Genomic DNA, 19,368 nt, shown 5'->3' with positions numbered 1-19,368 from the left:
ATTAGTTCCCCCAATAAAGTAATTCACGTATACAGTATACATTCTTTTTCACAGTTAACCTAAAGATCACTTTACAACTTGCTTCACTGTGCGCATGCTAACTAAAGGAGAGAAAAATGCTTTTTTCTTGTCTTTTTTTTTTCTTTTTTCCCCCTTTTTTGGAAGAGACATTTTAAAATTGTAAAAAAAAAAAAAAAAAGAAAAGAAAATCCCGAACCAAAGAAAAGAAGTAAGGAAAGTAAAGAGGGAAAGAGAGAGAAAGAGAGAGATAACTATAGCATAAATAGGCAGTTTCATGTTGTTGGGATGTTTGTTTCAATAGCTACCTCCAGTACATACAGATAAACCACAACAAAAAAGGTGGAAAATTAAAAATAAAAGGTGCACAAATGTAATTTCACGTGACTCCTATAGCATTGAAAGCTATGTTAACCAACCCACCCCCCAGGAAAGAAGAGAGAGACAGAGAGAAAGACAGAGAGAGAGAGAAAATTTCACAGTCATGTTTTACATAAGCTATTGCGTTACACTACCACTAGTTAATAACTGGCAAAAGGCAGGAGAGACCTCCCGACCACTTTTGCATACTGTTCATTGTATCAAAGGATAATCAGGGAAGTGGTGCTTACAGCTATATTGTTTTACAGCAATAAAAGGGTTTTTTTTCCCTTTCTCTTTTCTATGCATTGTTGTTTTTTTTCCCCACCCCTCCCTACTTTAACTGCAATTAACGTGGGGCTCAGGGGCTCTTCCACCCCAGCAGCGCTTGCCTTTCAGTCCTTAAAAATCCTTTTATTTCTTGTCCGCCTTCTGTGCTTCCCCTTCCTCGTCCACCTCCTGGGCTCTTTCCATTTTCTGTTTTTCCAGTTCTTCCTGCTCGCATTTGCTGCTGGGAAACTTATCTTTGTTGTTTTCCTTTTTCCATTTCATCCTCCTGTTCTGGAACCAGATTTTGACCTGCCTTTCTGTCAATCCCAGGGCATGCGAGACCTCGATCCTCCGTTTGCGGGTCAGGTAGGGATTAAATAGAAATTCCTTCTCCAGTTCCAGCGTCTGGTAGCGGCTGTAGGTTTGCCTCCCCCTCCTCCGTCCAGCGGCTGCTGGGGAATTGCAAAGGTTGGGTGGAAGAGGGGAAGAAGAGAAGGAGGTTGAAAGATACATAAACCAGGCTCGGGAATAGGCACACACAGGCTCACACCCGCTCACACACACTCACACACGCTCGCACACACTCGCACTCACACACACAGGCACGGGAGGGGGAGGAAGAAAGGACTCGCAGGAGCAAAGGCAGGAAGCGAACAGGGAGAGGGAAAAGCTCCCGTAGAATATTATAAAAGGGAAGATGGTTATAAAGGAAAGGGGTGATGGTGGCAGGGGAGGGGGGGGGGTCACCCACCAGCCCGCTCCGAGCAGCCCAGCTAAAGCCTGCACTTGCACACTTATTATTACCCGAACCACCACCACCACAACAACAACAGCAGACTCCGGCTCTTTGGGATCCCGCAAAAAAAAAGAGATAAATAAAAGAGCTGCAGCTCGCGGAGAGCAAGCAGCACTACCGAAATCCCAAATCAAACGCAAAACAAAAATGAAGGGGCTTTTTAAGGCTATAAAAGTGCCATAAACTTTAAGGACGCTTCCTTCCACAGAAAGCCCGGCTCGCTCAGCCCCCAGAAGAAAAGGTCTCCTTCAGGGTAATTAAACTATAAAGCAATTTACAAGTGCAAAAGTTTACCCCCATAAAGCAGTAAAACACAGTCACTGGGGAAGAAAAGGGGAGCGAAAGCAAGCAAGCAAGCAAGAGGGGCAGAAAGAAAGCAAGAGGGCTGCTTTATGGGCTCAGGAAATGCCTCCTCGCTCTCCTTTCCATCTCGCCTCACCTTGCGGTCGCATCCAGGGGAAAAGCTGGGTTGGAGAAGGGCTCTGCTCCGAGCTCTCCGCCTCCTCTCCAAGGCCGCTGGCAGCAAGCTTGCAGTCCGTGTACTGCACCAAGTCCGACTCCTGGGCGCTGAAGAGGCTCTGCCTTTGCAAGGGGTCGTAGCCATAGAAGTTGCTGGGGTCCCCATGGCACGCCACGGCGCAGGGATTCTGTTGGTAAGGGGAGCTGGAGAGTGAGGATGCTCCGTGGTAAAACTCCTGGATTTGGGTCGGATGCTGGAAGGTGCCCCCCGTGCTGGGTCCGTACACCACCGTGGGTCTGCCCCCAAGATCCTGAGCGAACCCGCAGTCATAGTAATTGGGACGCAAGGAGTCCCCGGTTTTGTATTTGGAGAAGAGTGAGTTGACAAAATAAGAGCTCATTTTAATTTAAATAAGAATGTTTGTTTGGAGGAGGAAGAAAAGGAAAAAAAAAAAAAAAAAAAAAAAGAAGCCAACCAAACCAGACCACGGGAATCTATTAGCAAAAAAAGAAAGCGCTAAGATGCTAAGCAACGACAGTTTGTGATTTCCAGGAATATAAAAGGAGGATATAATCAAAACTCTAAGCCTGCATGATATTGAATTCTTTCCTCCCCCCCACCCCTAAAAAAAAAAAAAAAATCGCCACTTAAAGAGTTCTCGCTTTACATTTCCAAGAAGAGATGCCAGTTCATAAACAGTTTTCAGTGATTTACTTCAGCGCAAATGAGTTGTTTCATATTTTGCAGTGTCTTTTCATGATCATTTGCATCTATTACCAAAACCTCATCCTATTGGCTTCTCCTTACTCCACACGGACTCTGCACTGCATGATTGTGAAAGGAAGAGTGTGAGAGAATAAAGAAGGAAAAGCAAGCGAGGGGGAGCGAGAGAGGGAGAGGGAGCGAGAGAGAGAGAGAGAGAGGGGAAGGGAGAAGGAGGTGGGGTGAATATACGGATTAAATATGTTTAACTACCTACATTAATGAGATATCGCTCGCCTCACAACAAATCACATACCTAGACCACCCAAAAGATTGATTTTTGGGGAGTGTTGGAAAATTAAAGAGAAGCGCTCGCAGCCGTTAATTTCAAAATTTTAACGAGGCAGTTTTAGCCTTTTTAAATGTCAGGGTCGCTTTGGAAAACTGTAAAAGAACACGATTTAATTGCTACCAGTTTTAAAAGGTCCTATAAATGTAATTGGTATTTTAATACAAGTTATCAAATCATACAGCTTCTTACCCTAAACATATTTTAAAACAAACGAGGTAGTCATATTTAACATTTTAATGATCAATTTCCTTATTATTGATAAAGGTTTAACTATCACATGAAGGGAATTGCATTTGTAATAGCCCCAAAAAAGGCTGTAAACTGTTTAACAAACTATAAAACGCCATAAAGCCGGGGATGTTGTTGTTGTTTATACCGCACTACATAAAAGCCGTTAGGATTTTACGAGTTCGTTCCTCTACTGCTATAAACCAGAGGTTTCGATTGGACCCGTCCGCATTACAGCGAGATGTTGAGGTGTCAATATTGAATTAAAATGATTATAGTTTTTCATCTACAACATTGACTTTTTGTGTCTCTCCGCAGCCCCCTCCCTGCCTCCTCCCCCGCCGAGGACTTGTTCAAGATGTGGTCGGGGATGATTGCGAACTAAAAGTATTGTGTCGCTTATCGCATCCCGAACAGAACCTTCATGGTCAGGAGCTGATGGCTGTTCCCTGCCTCACCCCCTCCTCAACTTCATGTTTTGGGTTTTTTTTGCATGATACTTCTAATGAAAACTGGGGGGAAGAGGGGGATGGGGTAAGGGAGAGAGGAGAGAGGCTTTCTATTTTATTGGCATTTGGTAACAACGGAGCAAACTTATCCCGAAGATGCCAACGCTGCAATTTTCCACCATCTAAACACACAGGGGGTAGATTTTGAAATTCATTTATCGCAGTCAGCAAATATTACCGAGACGTATTTCAGCTAATAACGACACCAAACCCTCCCAGCCCAAACGCTGCCCCAGCCTGCCTGACACCCACGACGCCCCTCCAAGCCCCTCGCAATGCCAGTTATATTTTCCAACCTTTCAACCTTCAATAGGACTTAAAGACACTCTTTTAAACCTCTTTTTAATTTTTTTTTCCTTTGCCCTGGGTAGACTTCTGCTGCTTCCCGTTGCATCCGTCTGCGCGGTTTGGACACGAGAAATGTGAATTAAAGACGGTTTCATTCGTGCCTGCCTTCAACTGAGGGACAATTTTCAACCTCCACAACATGGAAAAGACGAAAAAGTTGAAATGTTTCGGTTAGTTTGTCTCGCCAGGGCTTTGGTTAACAAAACCTTGAATTAAAATTGGCAGTGGGAATAGGCAGGGAATAAAGAAAGGCAGGAAGAAAGAGCAAAAGAAAACAAAGATAGTAACGGAATAAAACTTTAAAACCTTCCTTAGAGAAATAATTGAAGTAAATACGTTTCCTTTATTTTGTATAGGGATAATTTCAGTCGAATCTAAGAGCCTTTTCAAGTAATTATTGTCGTTGCAGTAGTTGCAGTGGTATAATTAAAGCTTTTTCCTCCCTAAAAGACAAGTTAACATTTTATTTTTTCTCAACACTTTTATTGTCGATTGAGCAGATTTTGGTTTCATCTTAGAACATAAAACCCCAGAAATGGTGCACAGAAGTAAATAGAGCTTTGCAGCCTGGCGTGGGGATGCTCGATGCTGGAATTTTCAAGATGGAAAAAAAAAAAAATTGAATCGAGTAAAGTGTTTTTAGAAAAGCAGCTATCTTCTGTGTGTATTTACAGACGTACTCCCACATATTTAAGTTTATAAAGTAAAAAATAGCAGGAATTCACATTCCTACGTGGACCCCAAGAAGGCAGGAGTGAAGTTGTTCTTGGAAGTTAACGTTTTTATCAAGTGCAGTAGAATTTTATGGTCATGATGTGATGGTAACTCAGCAATGCACCAGAAATCAATGGCTGATCTTAAATCATTCATATACTGTACTCAGATTCCTGATGAAAGGAAAATGTTTCTATTATAAGAAAAAACAAGTGGGGATGTGTGTGTGTGTATGGGTGTGTGTCTGTGTGAGAGAAGATAATTTATAAATACCCAGTGGAGGAAAGATTTATTAGGAATTCACAAGGAAAAAAAAAAGAACCCCAAACCCTTTCCTAGATAAACCTTAACTTTTCTCTACTCGGCATTTTACTGAATGCACAAGGGCAGGATTTTTCTTTATTTTCCCCATCTATTTCTGTTTACACTTGTATTTCATTTTATAGCAATTAAACAAAACCTTGAGATGCTTAAACTTTGCTTTTTAAAACAACATATCGCATCCTGCTCTGTTGTGTGTATCGGTTTAATTTGTTACATTCTTCCCCAGACTGCTGCTGATCAGTGAACGGGCGTATTTTCTGGTGTAACTTCGGGGAAACATTTATTCAGAAAATAACCTGTTTATAACAATTGGAAAGAAAACCTTTAGTGAAATTATTGCCACCATTCCTTTCTGTGTTATTTATAGCTGAATTTGTAGCTGAATCACTGGAACGTCTGAATGATTTTTGTCTTGTAAAGGCCAAAATAAAAGTGAACAAGGTTAAAAGTTTACACTTTTGCTGCTAGTGCATCAGTGGAGTATTTATACGTATCACGAAACGTGATAAATTAGTAGAATTTTGGATTAATCTACTACTTTGTACCATTTTAAAATATTTCCAAAGATATTAAGTGAAGAGCCTGAGCAAAGGGCAGTAGCATTACCAAAAGATGTAGCAACTCTACCAAAAATGACCGGTTCAACTTCTAACAAGCATATACTGGGATTTTTTTGGGGGTGCGATGGCTCTGAATCTAAACTATATAAAATAAAGAGCCAAGAAAGCGCAGATCATCCTAACGGCTAAGGTAAAGAGCCAGGAAAAAAATGTCTTGATTTTGTGTGAGCTTTTCTCCCCGAAATTTTGGAGCCACTCTCTTTTCCAGCCCTGCGAATGTAAATCTTCGGTTTGGGGATCATTAAGTCCTCCCACCTCCACCCGAACTAGCAGCAGACAGAACCCGATGGGTTTTTTTCTCCTCTTTAAATGAACATTTAAAATAGATGCCTGTCCCACCTCTCATCCCAGCACAGAGCCTCCAGATTAACTCTCTTTTTTTTTTCCCCAGCCTCACGTAATTTACCCTCGCAGGGAAAAATAGATGTAACCTATAAAATCGGCAAAACAGCTATAATTAACCCTATATGTTATACCTCGGGATTATTCACGCTCGCCAGCGAACAGCCCAGTTGCTGCCGCTAATGAAATCAAGGTGTTACGCGGAGCCCCGCGGCCGAGCGCGGGAGACGCGCGTCTAGCGTGGAGCAAGGGCGCCACCTCGCGGCGCCGCGCGGACCTGCAGCCTGCGCAGAGAGGTGCGCAGGGGGGGAGATTTCATTGATGGGGGGCAGGAGAAAAAGGGGGGGGGGGTCCCCACTCGGACCTGGGGACATAAAATCAGCCAAAGGCGAGGGGAGGTGAGGGAGAACAAGAGGGAGAAAAAGGAAAATGGAGTGGTTCCTCCTCCTGAAGTTTTACGCACAGAAGTCGCTCTACCCAGCAATAAAAGAGGCAAAAAGGGTTTTCTTGTGAAAACCACTATTGTTTCAAATTCCGAGACTAAACAATTGGTCATTCTGCTCTGGAGGGGGAAGGCCAGAGTTGTAAACCGATAAAGAGCTTCCCAAGCCCAGACGTCTCGCCAGAACTTCGAGTGTGGGAGTGTGGGGGTGCCTCTGTGTGTGTGTGTGTGTGTGGTGGTGTGTGCATGGCTCAGCATTCTGGCAGCCTGCAATTGCTTTGAAGGAAAAAGAAAAAAAAAAAAAGAAGAAAAAAAGAAAAATAAAAGAAGAAGAAAAAAAAGAACAAAGGGAATCATCCAGAGCGCTGGATTTTCACGGCATCTGCAAGAGAAGAATAAATTAGCAAAAGTCCCTCCCCACCTTTTCTCTCCCTCTCTTCCCTCCCCCCCCCCCCATTTTTAACTACCCCCTCCCTTAGGAAAAAAAAAAAAAAAAAGAGGGAAACTTTGTATGTGTCTGTAGCAGAAACAAGAGCATTTACACGTTGGGTTTCCCCACATTTCCAAGTCGTTGTAGTAATTTAGGAGTTCCTGAAAGTTTTCTTGCACTGTTTGCTTTACAGCCGTTTAGTTCCTTAACCTTCAGAAATTTATACCCTATAAAGTTTTATAGCGGTCATATTCTTTTATTGCAGCACACTGCACTGAATTTTCCTTTTTTTTTATGACAAGTTACTTCCCTTTCTCTCTTTTCCCTCAGTAAGCTCCAACTATCTTTCTTCTTCTTTTGTTTTCTTTTCAGAGCTGCCCCAAAGAAAGGATTTTTTTTAAGAAGTGAAATATTGCCCTTTAGAGCTCCCATTATGTTAAAAATTAGTGGAAAGAGATTCTTGGTTATATTTCTCACTACCTGCTTCCTGCAGGGCTGAGCAGGTCTTAGGGTTTGTTTGTTTTTTAAATATAGAGATAGAAACACTTTCCAAGCGCTTGTATTTCTTCATGAGCAATAAAATGTCAAACGAATTTAGAGAGGGAATCATAGGAACCTCTCATTGAGCCCTTGGAAAAAGGAACCGCGTGTCAAATCCGAGGTGATGCCAAGCAGGGAAAGCGGGGTGGGGTTTCTCACTGTTTGTTTTGGTTTTTCTAATTTTTCTTTAGCAAAGTTTTCCTTGGGAGGTAGGGGAATAAACCAAGGAAAGTAAAATAAAGGCAGTCCACTCTGCGCCTTTATTTCTGTTCCCCTAAGGCTGAGGCGGGAATGCAAAGATTAAACCCTCAAAACCAAATAAATAAACAAGCAAACAAACAAACAAACACCGGTAAATGTAGCCAGAGATTAAGGATCTCCAATTTAAAAATATAAAATAAAAAATATTCAGAAACGCAGCAAGTTTGCATGGGACCGAGTAAGCACTTGCTACACTGGACAGCAATTATTCCCATTTGTCGCTGGATATTATTTTTTAACCTAAGCCAAAAATTGATTCTTATAATACACTTAACAAGCCACTAAAGAATGCAGGAAAACACAATGAAAATATTTCTGAAATTTTAGATGAAGCAGTATAACACAATGACATATAGGTGCTGTTGTTCTAAAATCGATTTTTATTCTGGAGCATTAAACATCTCTGGAAAATACATCCGGGCTGGTGCTACAGAAGACAGTTTTTCCAACATTTTTAAAGTAAGCATATTTCCTAATAAAATGAACTAACATTTTAAATTCTATTTTAAAAGAAAGTTATATTGTCGTCTTAAAAATATCCGCTCTTTACCACAATCCTAAGGAAAGTGAAAAAACGTTTCTAAATCCCAGTGGCCGATGGGTTGCAAACACCAATTAAGTCACAGATACGCTTCCGAAAAATACAGCAATGAGGATTTAGGCAAGTCAATACTCAGTTCGAGATAGGAGGAATATATCAATTCAGCATGAAGCAGCTTTGAAATCCATCCATCCTTGAGAAGAATCAAACAAAACTGAAAAATTTGACTGCTCAGCTTAAACACAACTAAATCAGCTTTTCCGACCCACTACCTTTTTTAAAAAAAAATAAATCTGGATTTAGAGAAATGATCCTGCTGCCACCAACTTTTTTTTCCCCCAGCTCAAAATGTCTCCGAAACAGCTTTCCTTAATTGAGTTTCGAGGAAGGAGATTAGGGGCTTTGACACAGGGTGAAGTTTGGTTGCATTTAACTCCCTCCGGCAACAGAACAGTTAAATTTCGGAGCCCTCAAGGAGCTACTTCATGAGGGAAAGTTTTACATGAGAAAGTCTAGGCATTAAAAAAAAAAAAACAACACTAACCAAAAAAAAACTTTCTGAGGAATGGTCTTAAACACTTAAGGTCTGGTTTCTGGTTGAGTGGAAGATTTTTCTTTTTAACCCCTTTCAAGAGGAATTGAAGTGGTGGAAATTTCAGTGCACCGAGGCGCAGCTACTTGATCCTTATCTCTGGATCATGGAGGGGCAAAGAAAAAAAAAAAAGGCAGGAACACTTTCCAAACCCGCAAATCTGCCTATCGCTTCTTCCCAGAGCAATCTCTGTTCAGCAGACAAAAATGGTCTCACAAAACCTGACGCTAAGGATACACAAGTCAGTCGCTTCTGAAATCAGATTTGCACTGGTTCGTTCAGATATACAGCAGAAATATATTTCTTTTCTCTATTTTTTCCCCCACCCTATTAAAACAAGCCACCTTACGCCCGCCTTGTTCCTAGAAAGCCTCCTGGCAGCTAAATATACAAATTTGCACACGAAGAAAACGAGAGAGGTTTATTTCGATATTTTCCATCCACTACCAACTGCAGAACTCTTCGCATACTTAAAAAGCCACAGTAGAAACAGAAAACGAGCTTCAACATTCACAGAAACACAACCACGAACACAGTTTACAATACCCACCATATAATCAACTGGTACTAAACCCCCCTCACCCGGCCCCCCCCTCCCCCCCCCCCCCCCCCCCCCCCCCCCCCCCCCCCCAACCCCTTCCCAAAACAAAGTTAAGTCTTACAGAGATAAAGGGAAACCAGTCCCGCCCGGGCGGGATGGAGAAACCTCCAGTGGATCTGTCAGATGAGAAATCAGCTCCGGCCGGCATGACATGGGAGAGGCAAGGTCTAGATGTGTTACTCTAAAAGCTTCTTCGGGATGAGGATGGGGGGGTGGCAGCGCGGAGCCGCCGCATCCCCCCGGTGCCACCCGCGGGACGAGGCTCCTTCCCCGGGGAGGTGACGGGCCCCGGCCCCGGCGTGGCACCGGGCAATGGGAAAACATGCCGGGAGCTCGCTTCAGGCGAAAAAAAATATAAAACCAAAACAAAACCCCACCCCAGCCAAACTCCACCGACGTTCAAGTATTAAAAGCATCTCAGCAAACAGGAGGGGGAAGAAATACACACCGGCTAGGGCTGGCACTTTATCTCTGCAACAGCCTACTGCTTTCGGAGAAGTCAATTCACAATAAATTATAAATATGCTAGCACTAAGAACACAACCTTCCCCTCCCTTACAGCTCTACTAAGGTAGTTTTTTAACTAGAAAATCCCATTCTTCCTCTCCTCTAAAAGTTAGGAATAAGTTGGCAGGGGTTCTTCCGCCCCTTTTTCTCCTAAATAATTTACAATGCGGCTCTGAGAGTGCCCCCCACACACTCTCTCGCCTCCCTCCCCGTCTTTTCTCTTCCAAGTGACCCAGTATAAAACTACCAGATGAGGAGGTTTGCTTGTAAAGATCCTACTAAACTTTCAGGTCAAAGTCACATATCTGCCCTGGCACGATTCAAATAAAAATCCCGCATAATAAAACAAACTTTTTTTTAAAAAAAGGGGGAAAAAAAAAAAGAAACCCAGCGCGGTTGGGAGTTGGGCTGTCATTAACCGACTACCCCGGTATAAAGTTGGCGAATTGAAAATGATTTGTTGGGTGCAATTAAACTCAAGTCTTACGAATGTGTCTGTCTTGCAGTAGTTTAATTAAACCGTCTGGTTCCTTGGCCACCTCAACGTGTGAGTGTGAGCGAGTGTGTGTGCGTGTGTGCGCCGGGGTGTTGTGAATGTTATAGAGAATCATTGTCCTTACGTGGATAAAGAAAAACAGCGAGGTTTGGTGGGGGCTTGGGCCGGGGTTGTTTGTTGCCAGTTGTGTTTGCCGTCTTGCTTTCCATGGAGAAAATGCAAGCAGAGAAAGCTGCTGCTCAGACAGGAGCCTGTGTCTATGTTACACTGTGGGGAGAAAAAAAGGGAAAGGGGAAAAAAAAAACATAGAGAAAGAAAACAAGAGAACAGAAACAAAACCCAGCATGTGTCCCCAAAAAGGAGCTGCAGTTTTGGCTAAGTTGCCTCCTATGCGGCAATGCTAAGAATATAAAAAGGAGTAATAAGCAACATCTCGCATGCAAAGGTGGAGATGGGAAACGGGGAGGTTTTCCCCTCGTGTTTGGGGGGTTTGGCAGCACTACAGCGAGGGTGCGCGGCCGCGGAGGCTGGGAGCTGGGGGGGGTAAAGGGGGGATGCTGCTTTTCTGTTTTTTCATTCTTTGCCCTGTTCCTTGTTCATTTTCTTCATTTTCATCCTTCGGTTCTGAAACCAGATTTTGACTTGTCTCTCACTCAGGTTGAGGAGTCTGGCCACTTCGTGTCTACGGTCCCTCGTCAGGTACATATTGAATAAAAACTCCTTCTCTAGTTCCAGGGTCTGGTATTTGGTGTAAGGGCATCGTTTTTTCCTGGAGGAACGGGCGTGAAGCCAGCTGGCAGCTGGGTTGGCTGAAAGAAAAGCAGCAAGATCAATACGATGCAGCTTGAGTGTTTCTCAGAAGGTTTTAATCATGCCATCAAATATTAAGATTATACATACGCATATGCACGCCCGGGTGAAAAATACTCCCTGCCATAGGAGTCAGCAGCAACGGCCGTATGAAAACCGTACGGGATCGTCAGGCTGCGCAGATGGGGAGGGGGGCCCGATCCCGACATACCGCCGCACACGCACCCGATCCCTCCAGAGTGGGGGGGCGTGGGGCCCGCGGACACGCGGGTCTGTGCTCTCTGTACACGCAGACTTGTGTCTGTGCACACCCCTGCCTCTGTGCACACCCACGCCTCTGTGCACACGCATGTCTGTGCACACACAAGCCTCTGCACACGCATGTCTGCGCACCCCCGCGTTTCCGTGCACACCCGTGTCTGCGCGCACACGTATGTTGGGGTGCACACGTGCCACTGGCAGAGCTCCCCCCACTTTTCCCCAGGCCCATCTGTGCCAGGTAAACACCCACACGCACTTACAGATTTGCATAACGCCCATCTGCACGTTACGCACGTTATTTACAAAGAAACCAATGCAAAAATTATATATATTTTTTTTCCAGACGTGTTTTCCCACGTGTCTACAGATTTACTCCTATAGACACATCGTGCAGGAAAGGAGCAGAGAGAGGAGGTCTGGAGAAACGTTTCATAAATCCTGCCTATTTTTTTTGCTATGTGGCAAGAAACGCTTTCGATACAATAAACATCCTCTGAGGGCTGGATGGACCCTGCTGCCGGAGATCTGGACAGTGTTACCCAGAGACATGGACATTTGCAGGGCTGCAAATGCGGCCAAAAATAAATAACAGGCTGCCCGTCACCCTAGCGTGTGGGAGAAGTTACGTGGGAATATTTTGCAAAAAGGACATTTCAGGAGTTAGCCTGTTCAAAGGGGGGTGGGGGGAGAGAAAACAACATTTTGGGAGCAGAAACCACCCCCACAGACAGGACAGTGGTGAAGGTCGCACCCAAAGGTGAAGTGGGTTTAGGGTAAATAATAGAGCATTTACTAATCACATGCAAATATTAGCTGACCGTTGGGTAGCTGAGAGGAGGGAAAGAGTAAGAAGGGTTATAGGCAGACCACGTATTTCTATTTTATTTCCTTTGCCTCCTCTGAAATTATGACTGAAGCCATAAACCTTTACACCAATTAAATGGACCATTATAAATATATACATACACACGCGCGCGCCATCAGAACGTTTCCTCTATGTAAAATGAAATATATTGAATATTTTTAAAAAATAATCCGCTTAATCTTCCCCTGTAAGTACTGCCTCTTACAAATTTGCACGGCTATTTCCTTAATGTAATTGACTTGATCTAATATGCAGAATTAAATATTAAAGAGGAAGAAAGCTGTTAATAATTGATACTGTTAATCCTGCTACCCATCCTTTAATGACAATGGAGGGCTCTGCTTCATAACAGATTTTTATTCGGTTTGGTTTTATTTTTCGGTCACATATTGGATCGTTAAAATATTTCAGACGTCAATGTTGCTCTATCTATTCACTATACACAAATCCCTAAACAGGAAAGTGAATGGGAAGAGGTCCTGGCACATCTTTTCTTTAAAATCCAGCAAATAAATTAACAGATCCCTGTTCCATACACAGGGCGGAGATTCATTATTGCGAAATACTTTCAAAAATTGAAAGAGTCAGGGAAATTGGTGGGAGTACTTTCTGCAAAACAACTCCGTCTTCCAGCCCTGGCAGGCTCTCAACATCAGCCCAAATTAAACTATTATTTAAAACAAAATATGCATCGAAACCACATGCCATAGAAACCACACAGCATCCTCTTAACGCGGGTCCCTGCACTTACTTATAACTTAATAACATTTTCTTGGACAAGATTTTTATATATTCAATTTCAGGGACATTGAGCACAGAACCTGGATATTTAATTCTCTCAAATCATTCACCTCACGGTTGCAGTTTGTTCTGGATCTCTGCCCAGTACAATAGAATAGGAGTTTCTTTTTGTGTGTGTGTGAGTGTGTGTGTGCCCGTGTGTCTGTGTGCAAGTCAAATGATAGGGGGAAAAAAAAAAATGTCACCATAACATCCTGCACACGGAGGGAAGGAAATCGTGAGGGGCGAGAATATACTGTATTTTTAATCGTATGGTTGCAATGGCAATCTCTGTTGCTGTTTCACGTTGAGGGGGAAAAAAAAATAGAAGATAATTCAGGGGGAAAAAGAATGACTGTGTCAGTGCGTCCTGCACAGACTCCGAGGAGTTACACCCTCGGAGGGGGCTGCTCCTCTGCCAGCCTGGAAAACTTCGGCTTTCACTGCAAAATATTTACAGTGGGGGTGAAGCCAAGTTTCTCCCTTTGCCCCCTGCTCGGGCTTGGCTCCGGTTTAGCTTTCCGATGGAAACCAAGTACCAACCGGATCGGCACGAGGAGAAGATGCTGATTCTTTCTTACTCAAACGCCATTGCATTATTATTATCATTATAATAATAGCTATTATTAATAATAATAGTATTATTAATGGCATTATTGATAGTATTATTAAATATTTTCAAGGCGAATGATTTTTTTTTCTGTATTTCAGGGGAAAAAATACAAGCCAGCTCGCGAAAAAGCACATGCTGGAGTTTAACTGTTTCCCCAATCTAGCTACATTACAAATAAAAGCTAATTAAATTGGAAGCACACACACCAGCCGCCCCCCTTTTTTTTTTCTTTACTAGGAAGGAGCGTGGCTTTGAAATATTCATACCCTGAACCGTTGCATGGAATAAACAAACAATTAAAAACATACCAAATAAACAAACACGAGGAATAAGAAAAAAAGACCCCACCACGGAAGACCGGAGAGGAGCTGCGGAGGGAGCGCGCCCATCCCCGCCTCTGCCCGGCTCCTCCGGCGCGGCGGGCGCGGAAAAGCCCCCGCTGCTGTTTACTTCCCCCACGTGAACTTTTCCTCCGTAATTTCTCCTCTTTCCCCACTTCTTCTTCTCCTTCTCCCCCCACCGCCGCCCTCCTCTCCCCTTTCCCTGCCTTCCTCCCCGACATTTCCCTGCTCCCCCCGTCCCTTCCCGTCCCCACCGCCCGCACCCGCGCAGATTTACTCCCGCTTACTACAGTGGTCTCTGCTGCCGGAGCCAGCGCTCTGTAGGAAAGAGGATGACTCGCTCCGGCTTTTGTCCGCTCTGGACTCTGTTTAAGCTCAGAGACGACGCTCATTTTTATTTTTATTTTTCTTTACCGGCAGAGACAATGCCACCCCCTCTCCCCTCCCCACCTCTCCCCTTAGGTTGGCATCAGCAAGCTGAGAGTTTTCTTTAAGCCCTGATTTTAAACTTTACGCAGCATTGTCCCCTTTTATTGCACCTCCTCCAGCTTTTATACTGTTTACTTCCTCACTTTTATAACTTACTTTGATCTGTCCTGTCTTTGTCTTCGCTTCCTTCACAAACTTTATTGTCCTCGAAGCTGGGCCTTTGATTGGAAACGATCCCTTCCCTTGCAGCAGAAGTTTCTAAATTGTACTCCTGTGTTCCCTGTTTATGGACATCCCCGGGACGGCCCAGCAGCGGCTCTGCCTTAACAGATCCCTGCCCGGGGAGGTTCTCTGCTCTGGGTACTGGATCCAGCCAGCTCCGTAGATACCTGCTATCAGATGGGACGCTTTGATGTTGAATATATGGATGGTAGACGGCAGGAAGGGTACCAGAAGAATGTGGATTCAAAGGAGTCCAGGAGGCGCTGAAAACTGGAGGTTTTGGCTGAAAACTACAGGAGGGGAATTCTAGATGCTCATTGTGCCCAGCTTGCCTGGAACTTGTATATTGCCCAGATGAAAATTTAGCTGAAGGCGAGTCTTCACTTTCATGACTTATAATAGAGTCGACATAATAATTGCTAAGAGTCCCAGAAATGGACATTCTCAGACATCATACAAAGCACGGTTCAATGAAGGGAAAAAAATATATAGGACAGATCTAGATTTGTACTCTACCCCCTTCTCCAACTTCCCAGCCAACAAAGTACAGTTGGGCTGCTGTGTTGTGAGCTCCCAGCAAAATGATTGGTCAAACTTTTTTCGTGTGCCTGATAAAGCGTCAGTCTCGGCGTAAATCAATCGAAGCCGAGGGGGCTGCGCTGCGCTGTCATCCGCCCTTGCATTCCATATCAAGGATGGATTGTTTTATGTTTATGCAATGTTGCAAAACGTCAGGAGTTTCGAAAAGCCACCAAACGGGCAGAGCTGGGGCTAATATCCCTTCCTAGATTTGCTCCTGAAATATTTTGGGGGGGGGGTCCGGAAAGGGGGGGCGGATTTTTTTTTTTTTTTTTAAGATAGATGCTGATGCAAAGGCTCGCTTTGCCTTTAATAACCATCATGGGGGAATAGAGATAAAAGCTATTCTTTGCCACTCGGGCTCCAGAGTACCATAGCAAAAACCCAGAGAATTAGTACAAACCCCCCCTCCCGCGCCGTGATTTCATATGCATACATGTGGGTGCGTGCATTACAGGCATGTATACACAAATACACACATATATGCGGTTTTGTAAAGAAAAAGATGGATCTAGGTAGCAAGAATGGTGGGGAGGGTGTTATAAATTATTAACTAGCTGGGATGGGGGAAAAGGATTGTTAACGTGGTAAAATAATGTGGGTAAATATGAAATTTAAAATATCACTGGCATGGACGTGGCATTGCAACTTTGACCAGCGAGCTGCCGTGCTGCAACCCCTGTGTATATCCAAAGCCTGCCTTAGACGTTATGCTTTTACATATATACATATATATCTCAAATATCTACAAAATATCTCTGCAGATGAGCATATGTTCACATATTTCGCGCCATAATCTCAGGGTTGCTTTGCTTGAGCTAAAATAGTTTCACACATTGCTGAAATCAGAAGCCTTCATTTAACTTTACAAGGCTAGTAAAATACAGCGCGCCACTGATCCGGCTTTGTTACAGAATGCCTTAAACTTGTGATGGTTAAATAGTTTAATAAAACTTACATTAGCTTTCTTTGATTTTTATAGCCTTGAATTTATTGCCTGTGGAAAAGAAAAGGGGCAAAAAAGGAATCCCTCGCGTTTTCAGGCACCGTGCCCCCCCTCACACCTCACATGTATGTGCCCACGGTGTGTGTGCGTGTCAAACAACACCCCCCGCGCTTACATTTTCCGTGTGTTTTGGAAAACCCGACGATTTCGGTTTTTTTTTTTTCCATCCACCGAAGCGAATGATTGACACGGGCTTAGAGCTCGGTGCGGCTCCCAGCCCGAATGATGCGGGGTAACGGGGTCAGTTTTACCAAGTTATGATGATAAATCCGTTTATTGCAAGATGGTCCGATGGCGTCGTAAATGTTGGTTAAGGAAAAGGTGCTCTCCGTGATCACGGCAAAAGTGTTTCTCTGGACTTCAGCTGTAACAGTCTGGATCAATTTGCCTCCTTTAATCTATTACCCCGCCGCCCTTCTCCCTCTCACCCCAACACTGAAGGATATTTAAAGTGAAGGGCAAAGAGATTTCTAGGAATGATAAATCATCGCGAATCCTTCCTGAAGTGTATAGGGATGGAAGTCTATATTAACAGGCTAATAATAACATTGAGGGGTGCTAATAGCCGCCTGAAATGAAGGAAAAACATATTTCGCATTTCTCTGTATGAGAGTGTGCGTGCGTGTGTGTCCATATGTCCGTGCCTACACAATACGGATGAGGAAAATTGCTATCAGAGGAGTTTTACTGATACTGGAAGATTATGAAGGCGCTTAAAAACCTTCACCCAAACCCTTAGATTTTCCCTTATTCCTATAAGCGGTGCTTTTCCATGAGCATCTGCCCTGCAGCCTCATGGAGGGACACATTTCCCAATGTCCAGGACCAGAGCTCCTCTAAAAGAGACGCTATTGGGAAGCTGTCCATTTTCATTTAAAAAAATCGAGAGGGTCGCGATGATGGGCAAGGAGAGCTGGAGCTTAATGCCGGAGGTCAGATTTATTTTTAATTTTTACATCCATCAGGGTAGCAAGAGCCCCCCAACCAGCTCAAAATCCTCCCTGTGCTGGAAAAGCAGATTCAGTCTGCAGGCTCCAGCCAAGGTGAGGTTTGAGGAGTGGTTGGGGAGCCCTCTCCAGTTCCCGGCTGTAGGATCTTGCCAAGCCAGCCGTGGGTAAAGGTCACCAGGTGAGTACTCCCCACTGACCTGCAAACTCTCCTCTCCTTTCCAGGGGGGTTAATCCAAAGTAACTCCACTTCACCCCTTTCGCGTTTAAACCGGTGAAGGCAAAGAAATCCCCTACCAGTGGGCAGCGTGGGGCAGGATCGCTGCTTTCTCCAGTGCATCTCAACGAACAGGGGGTTTGTGTGAAACGAGGGGGGGAATTTCTACTTTTTCCAACTTTTCACATTTCTATCTCCTTTTTTTTCCCCCTTCTTTTAACTTCCTTAAGAGTTGGGGAGGTTTTGAAACGAAAAGACCCCGTGTCACCAGACATGAAATACGAGCTGGGTGCTCACATTGTCATATTTCTCGGCTTTATTGCCTTTCAGAAATGATTTTTAAAAATCAGACTATTTCACCAGAGATTCGGAGGGACTCTGCAAATGTTATGAGAGCTTGGGAAAGGAAAGGGCTGATTTAAGTGTGTTGTGGAGATTAAACTCGCTTGGCGCATGGAAATGTGTTTATACAACTGATGGATAAACAGCCGTGTTGGTAGCAGGGTGTTGAATAAGTATAGATGAAATTATTGAACGTTAATTGAAGCAAAACACCTGTTCTCTGTTTGCTAGATAGATTGGCCATGTCTTACCTGTAATAAATATATGCTTGGAAAAAATCCTGGTGCGCCTCCTATAAATAATGATGAACTATGTCAGCATGTGAGTATATAATTTTCTGTAGTATATAAATTTAAACCAAGAAGACTCTTAGGAGCGTGGCTGTGAGGCAGAAACCAAGGGTTTTCAGATCCCTGGTGAATGGAAACCTCACAAGAAGATCTGCAAAATCCATTTGCTTTTGCTCCTTTGGAGGTTTCCGTTTGTTCAGTAGTTTATTTTTTATACATATCCCCATAGCTCATCTCTTTGTAGCCTTTTCTGAAAGGGGCTTAAGGCAAAGTACAGCTTCATCCCAGGTCTGCCCGCTTGGAGAGACCACGTCGTGCCGTGCTGCCTGCTCCGGGTGACACTATATAAGTGTTTATATTTTAAAGCCCCAAATAGAACCCATCAGAAATTACCAGAAAAGCTCTTCTGTTTGCAAAAAAAATCTTGGAGAAGGAAAAGTCAAGGAGAAAGTGTCCTCAGAGCAGAGTCTAAAAGGATGAATCTTTGGGAAAGAGGAGGCAGGATGTGCGAGGTTTGCTCGGTTCGCAAACTAGATTAATTTTAGATATGTGATTGTTGTGAGTTGGTAAAGGGAAGTGGAACTGGAAACAGTTATTTAAAAAAAAAAAAGTCCGAAGCGGAAACTTTTTCCTGCTTTCAGAATCCGCGCCAAGTATATTTGGCTGTGAGGAAAAAATTGGAGTATTGTCAGCTTGCAGTGGAAAGCCAGAGGCTTCTGAACTCGGATACTGTTTATAAATAATCTTTATTGTTTGTGGAGAGAAGGAATCATTTCCAAATAGTGCTTTGAAACCCACAGCTGCCAAAATCCATCCTTAACAAACAGCTCCTTGGCTTGGCATTTCTAAGCTGAAAACAACAAAATATTTTCAAAATATGCAGATTTTAAGTCTGTGCAGTCGCCACCTTTTACTGATTTATAAGTTTTGGCAAAAGAAAGAAAAAAGAGCGGATGAGCCATTCCTTAGAGGAAACATATTTAACCACTTTTTAAAGACAGTTGTTATCATTTATTAGAACTGGCACCTTCTTCCAGCTGATTTTGCCTCTTTATCACTGATATGGAGAAGGTGGAGGAGACCTGGGGGTGCGGAGCTTCCCCCCGTCTTGATGCACGGACAGCGCAGGACCGGGGGGGGTTTCACCAGGACCTTTACACCAAGAGGCCGACATGGCGTCGGGGTGTAACCTGCGTTACTTTAGGAGTATTTA

General features: G+C 43.8%; 2 protein-coding genes across 3 annotated transcripts; both read right to left on the bottom strand.

Annotated features, from left to right (window-relative positions):
• Positions 1-253: 253 nt before the first annotated feature.
• HOXB8 (homeobox B8) lies at positions 254-2,304 on the bottom strand. 2 transcript variants are annotated; one of them, XM_068418821.1, is made up of 2 exons: positions 1,884-2,304; positions 254-1,100 (listed from the first exon to the last, which is right to left on the bottom strand). In XM_068418821.1, exons 1-2 carry the CDS (start codon positions 2,302-2,304, stop codon positions 793-795), a joined length of 729 nt encoding a protein of 242 aa, XP_068274922.1. In that variant the 3' UTR covers positions 254-792. The 2 variants fall into 2 exon arrangements, with proteins under 2 accessions (XP_068274922.1, XP_068274923.1); XM_068418822.1 differs by having other exon boundaries at positions 254-1,097.
• An 8,660-nt stretch (positions 2,305-10,964) lies between these two features.
• Positions 10,965-15,216, bottom strand: HOXB9 (homeobox B9). Its single transcript, XM_068418847.1, has 2 exons — positions 14,709-15,216; positions 10,965-11,262 (listed from the first exon to the last, which is right to left on the bottom strand). Exons 1-2 carry the CDS (start codon positions 15,214-15,216, stop codon positions 11,027-11,029), a joined length of 744 nt encoding a protein of 247 aa, XP_068274948.1. The 3' UTR covers positions 10,965-11,026.
• Between the last annotated feature and the right edge of the window lie 4,152 nt (positions 15,217-19,368).

Source organism: Nyctibius grandis, chromosome 26 (assembly GCF_013368605.1).
Source record: "Nyctibius grandis isolate bNycGra1 chromosome 26, bNycGra1.pri, whole genome shotgun sequence".
NCBI classification, from domain to species: Eukaryota; Metazoa; Chordata; class Aves; order Nyctibiiformes; family Nyctibiidae; genus Nyctibius; species Nyctibius grandis.
The sequence above is the reverse complement of the archived record's forward strand: the minus strand, read 5'-3'. Positions and strand labels throughout refer to the sequence as shown.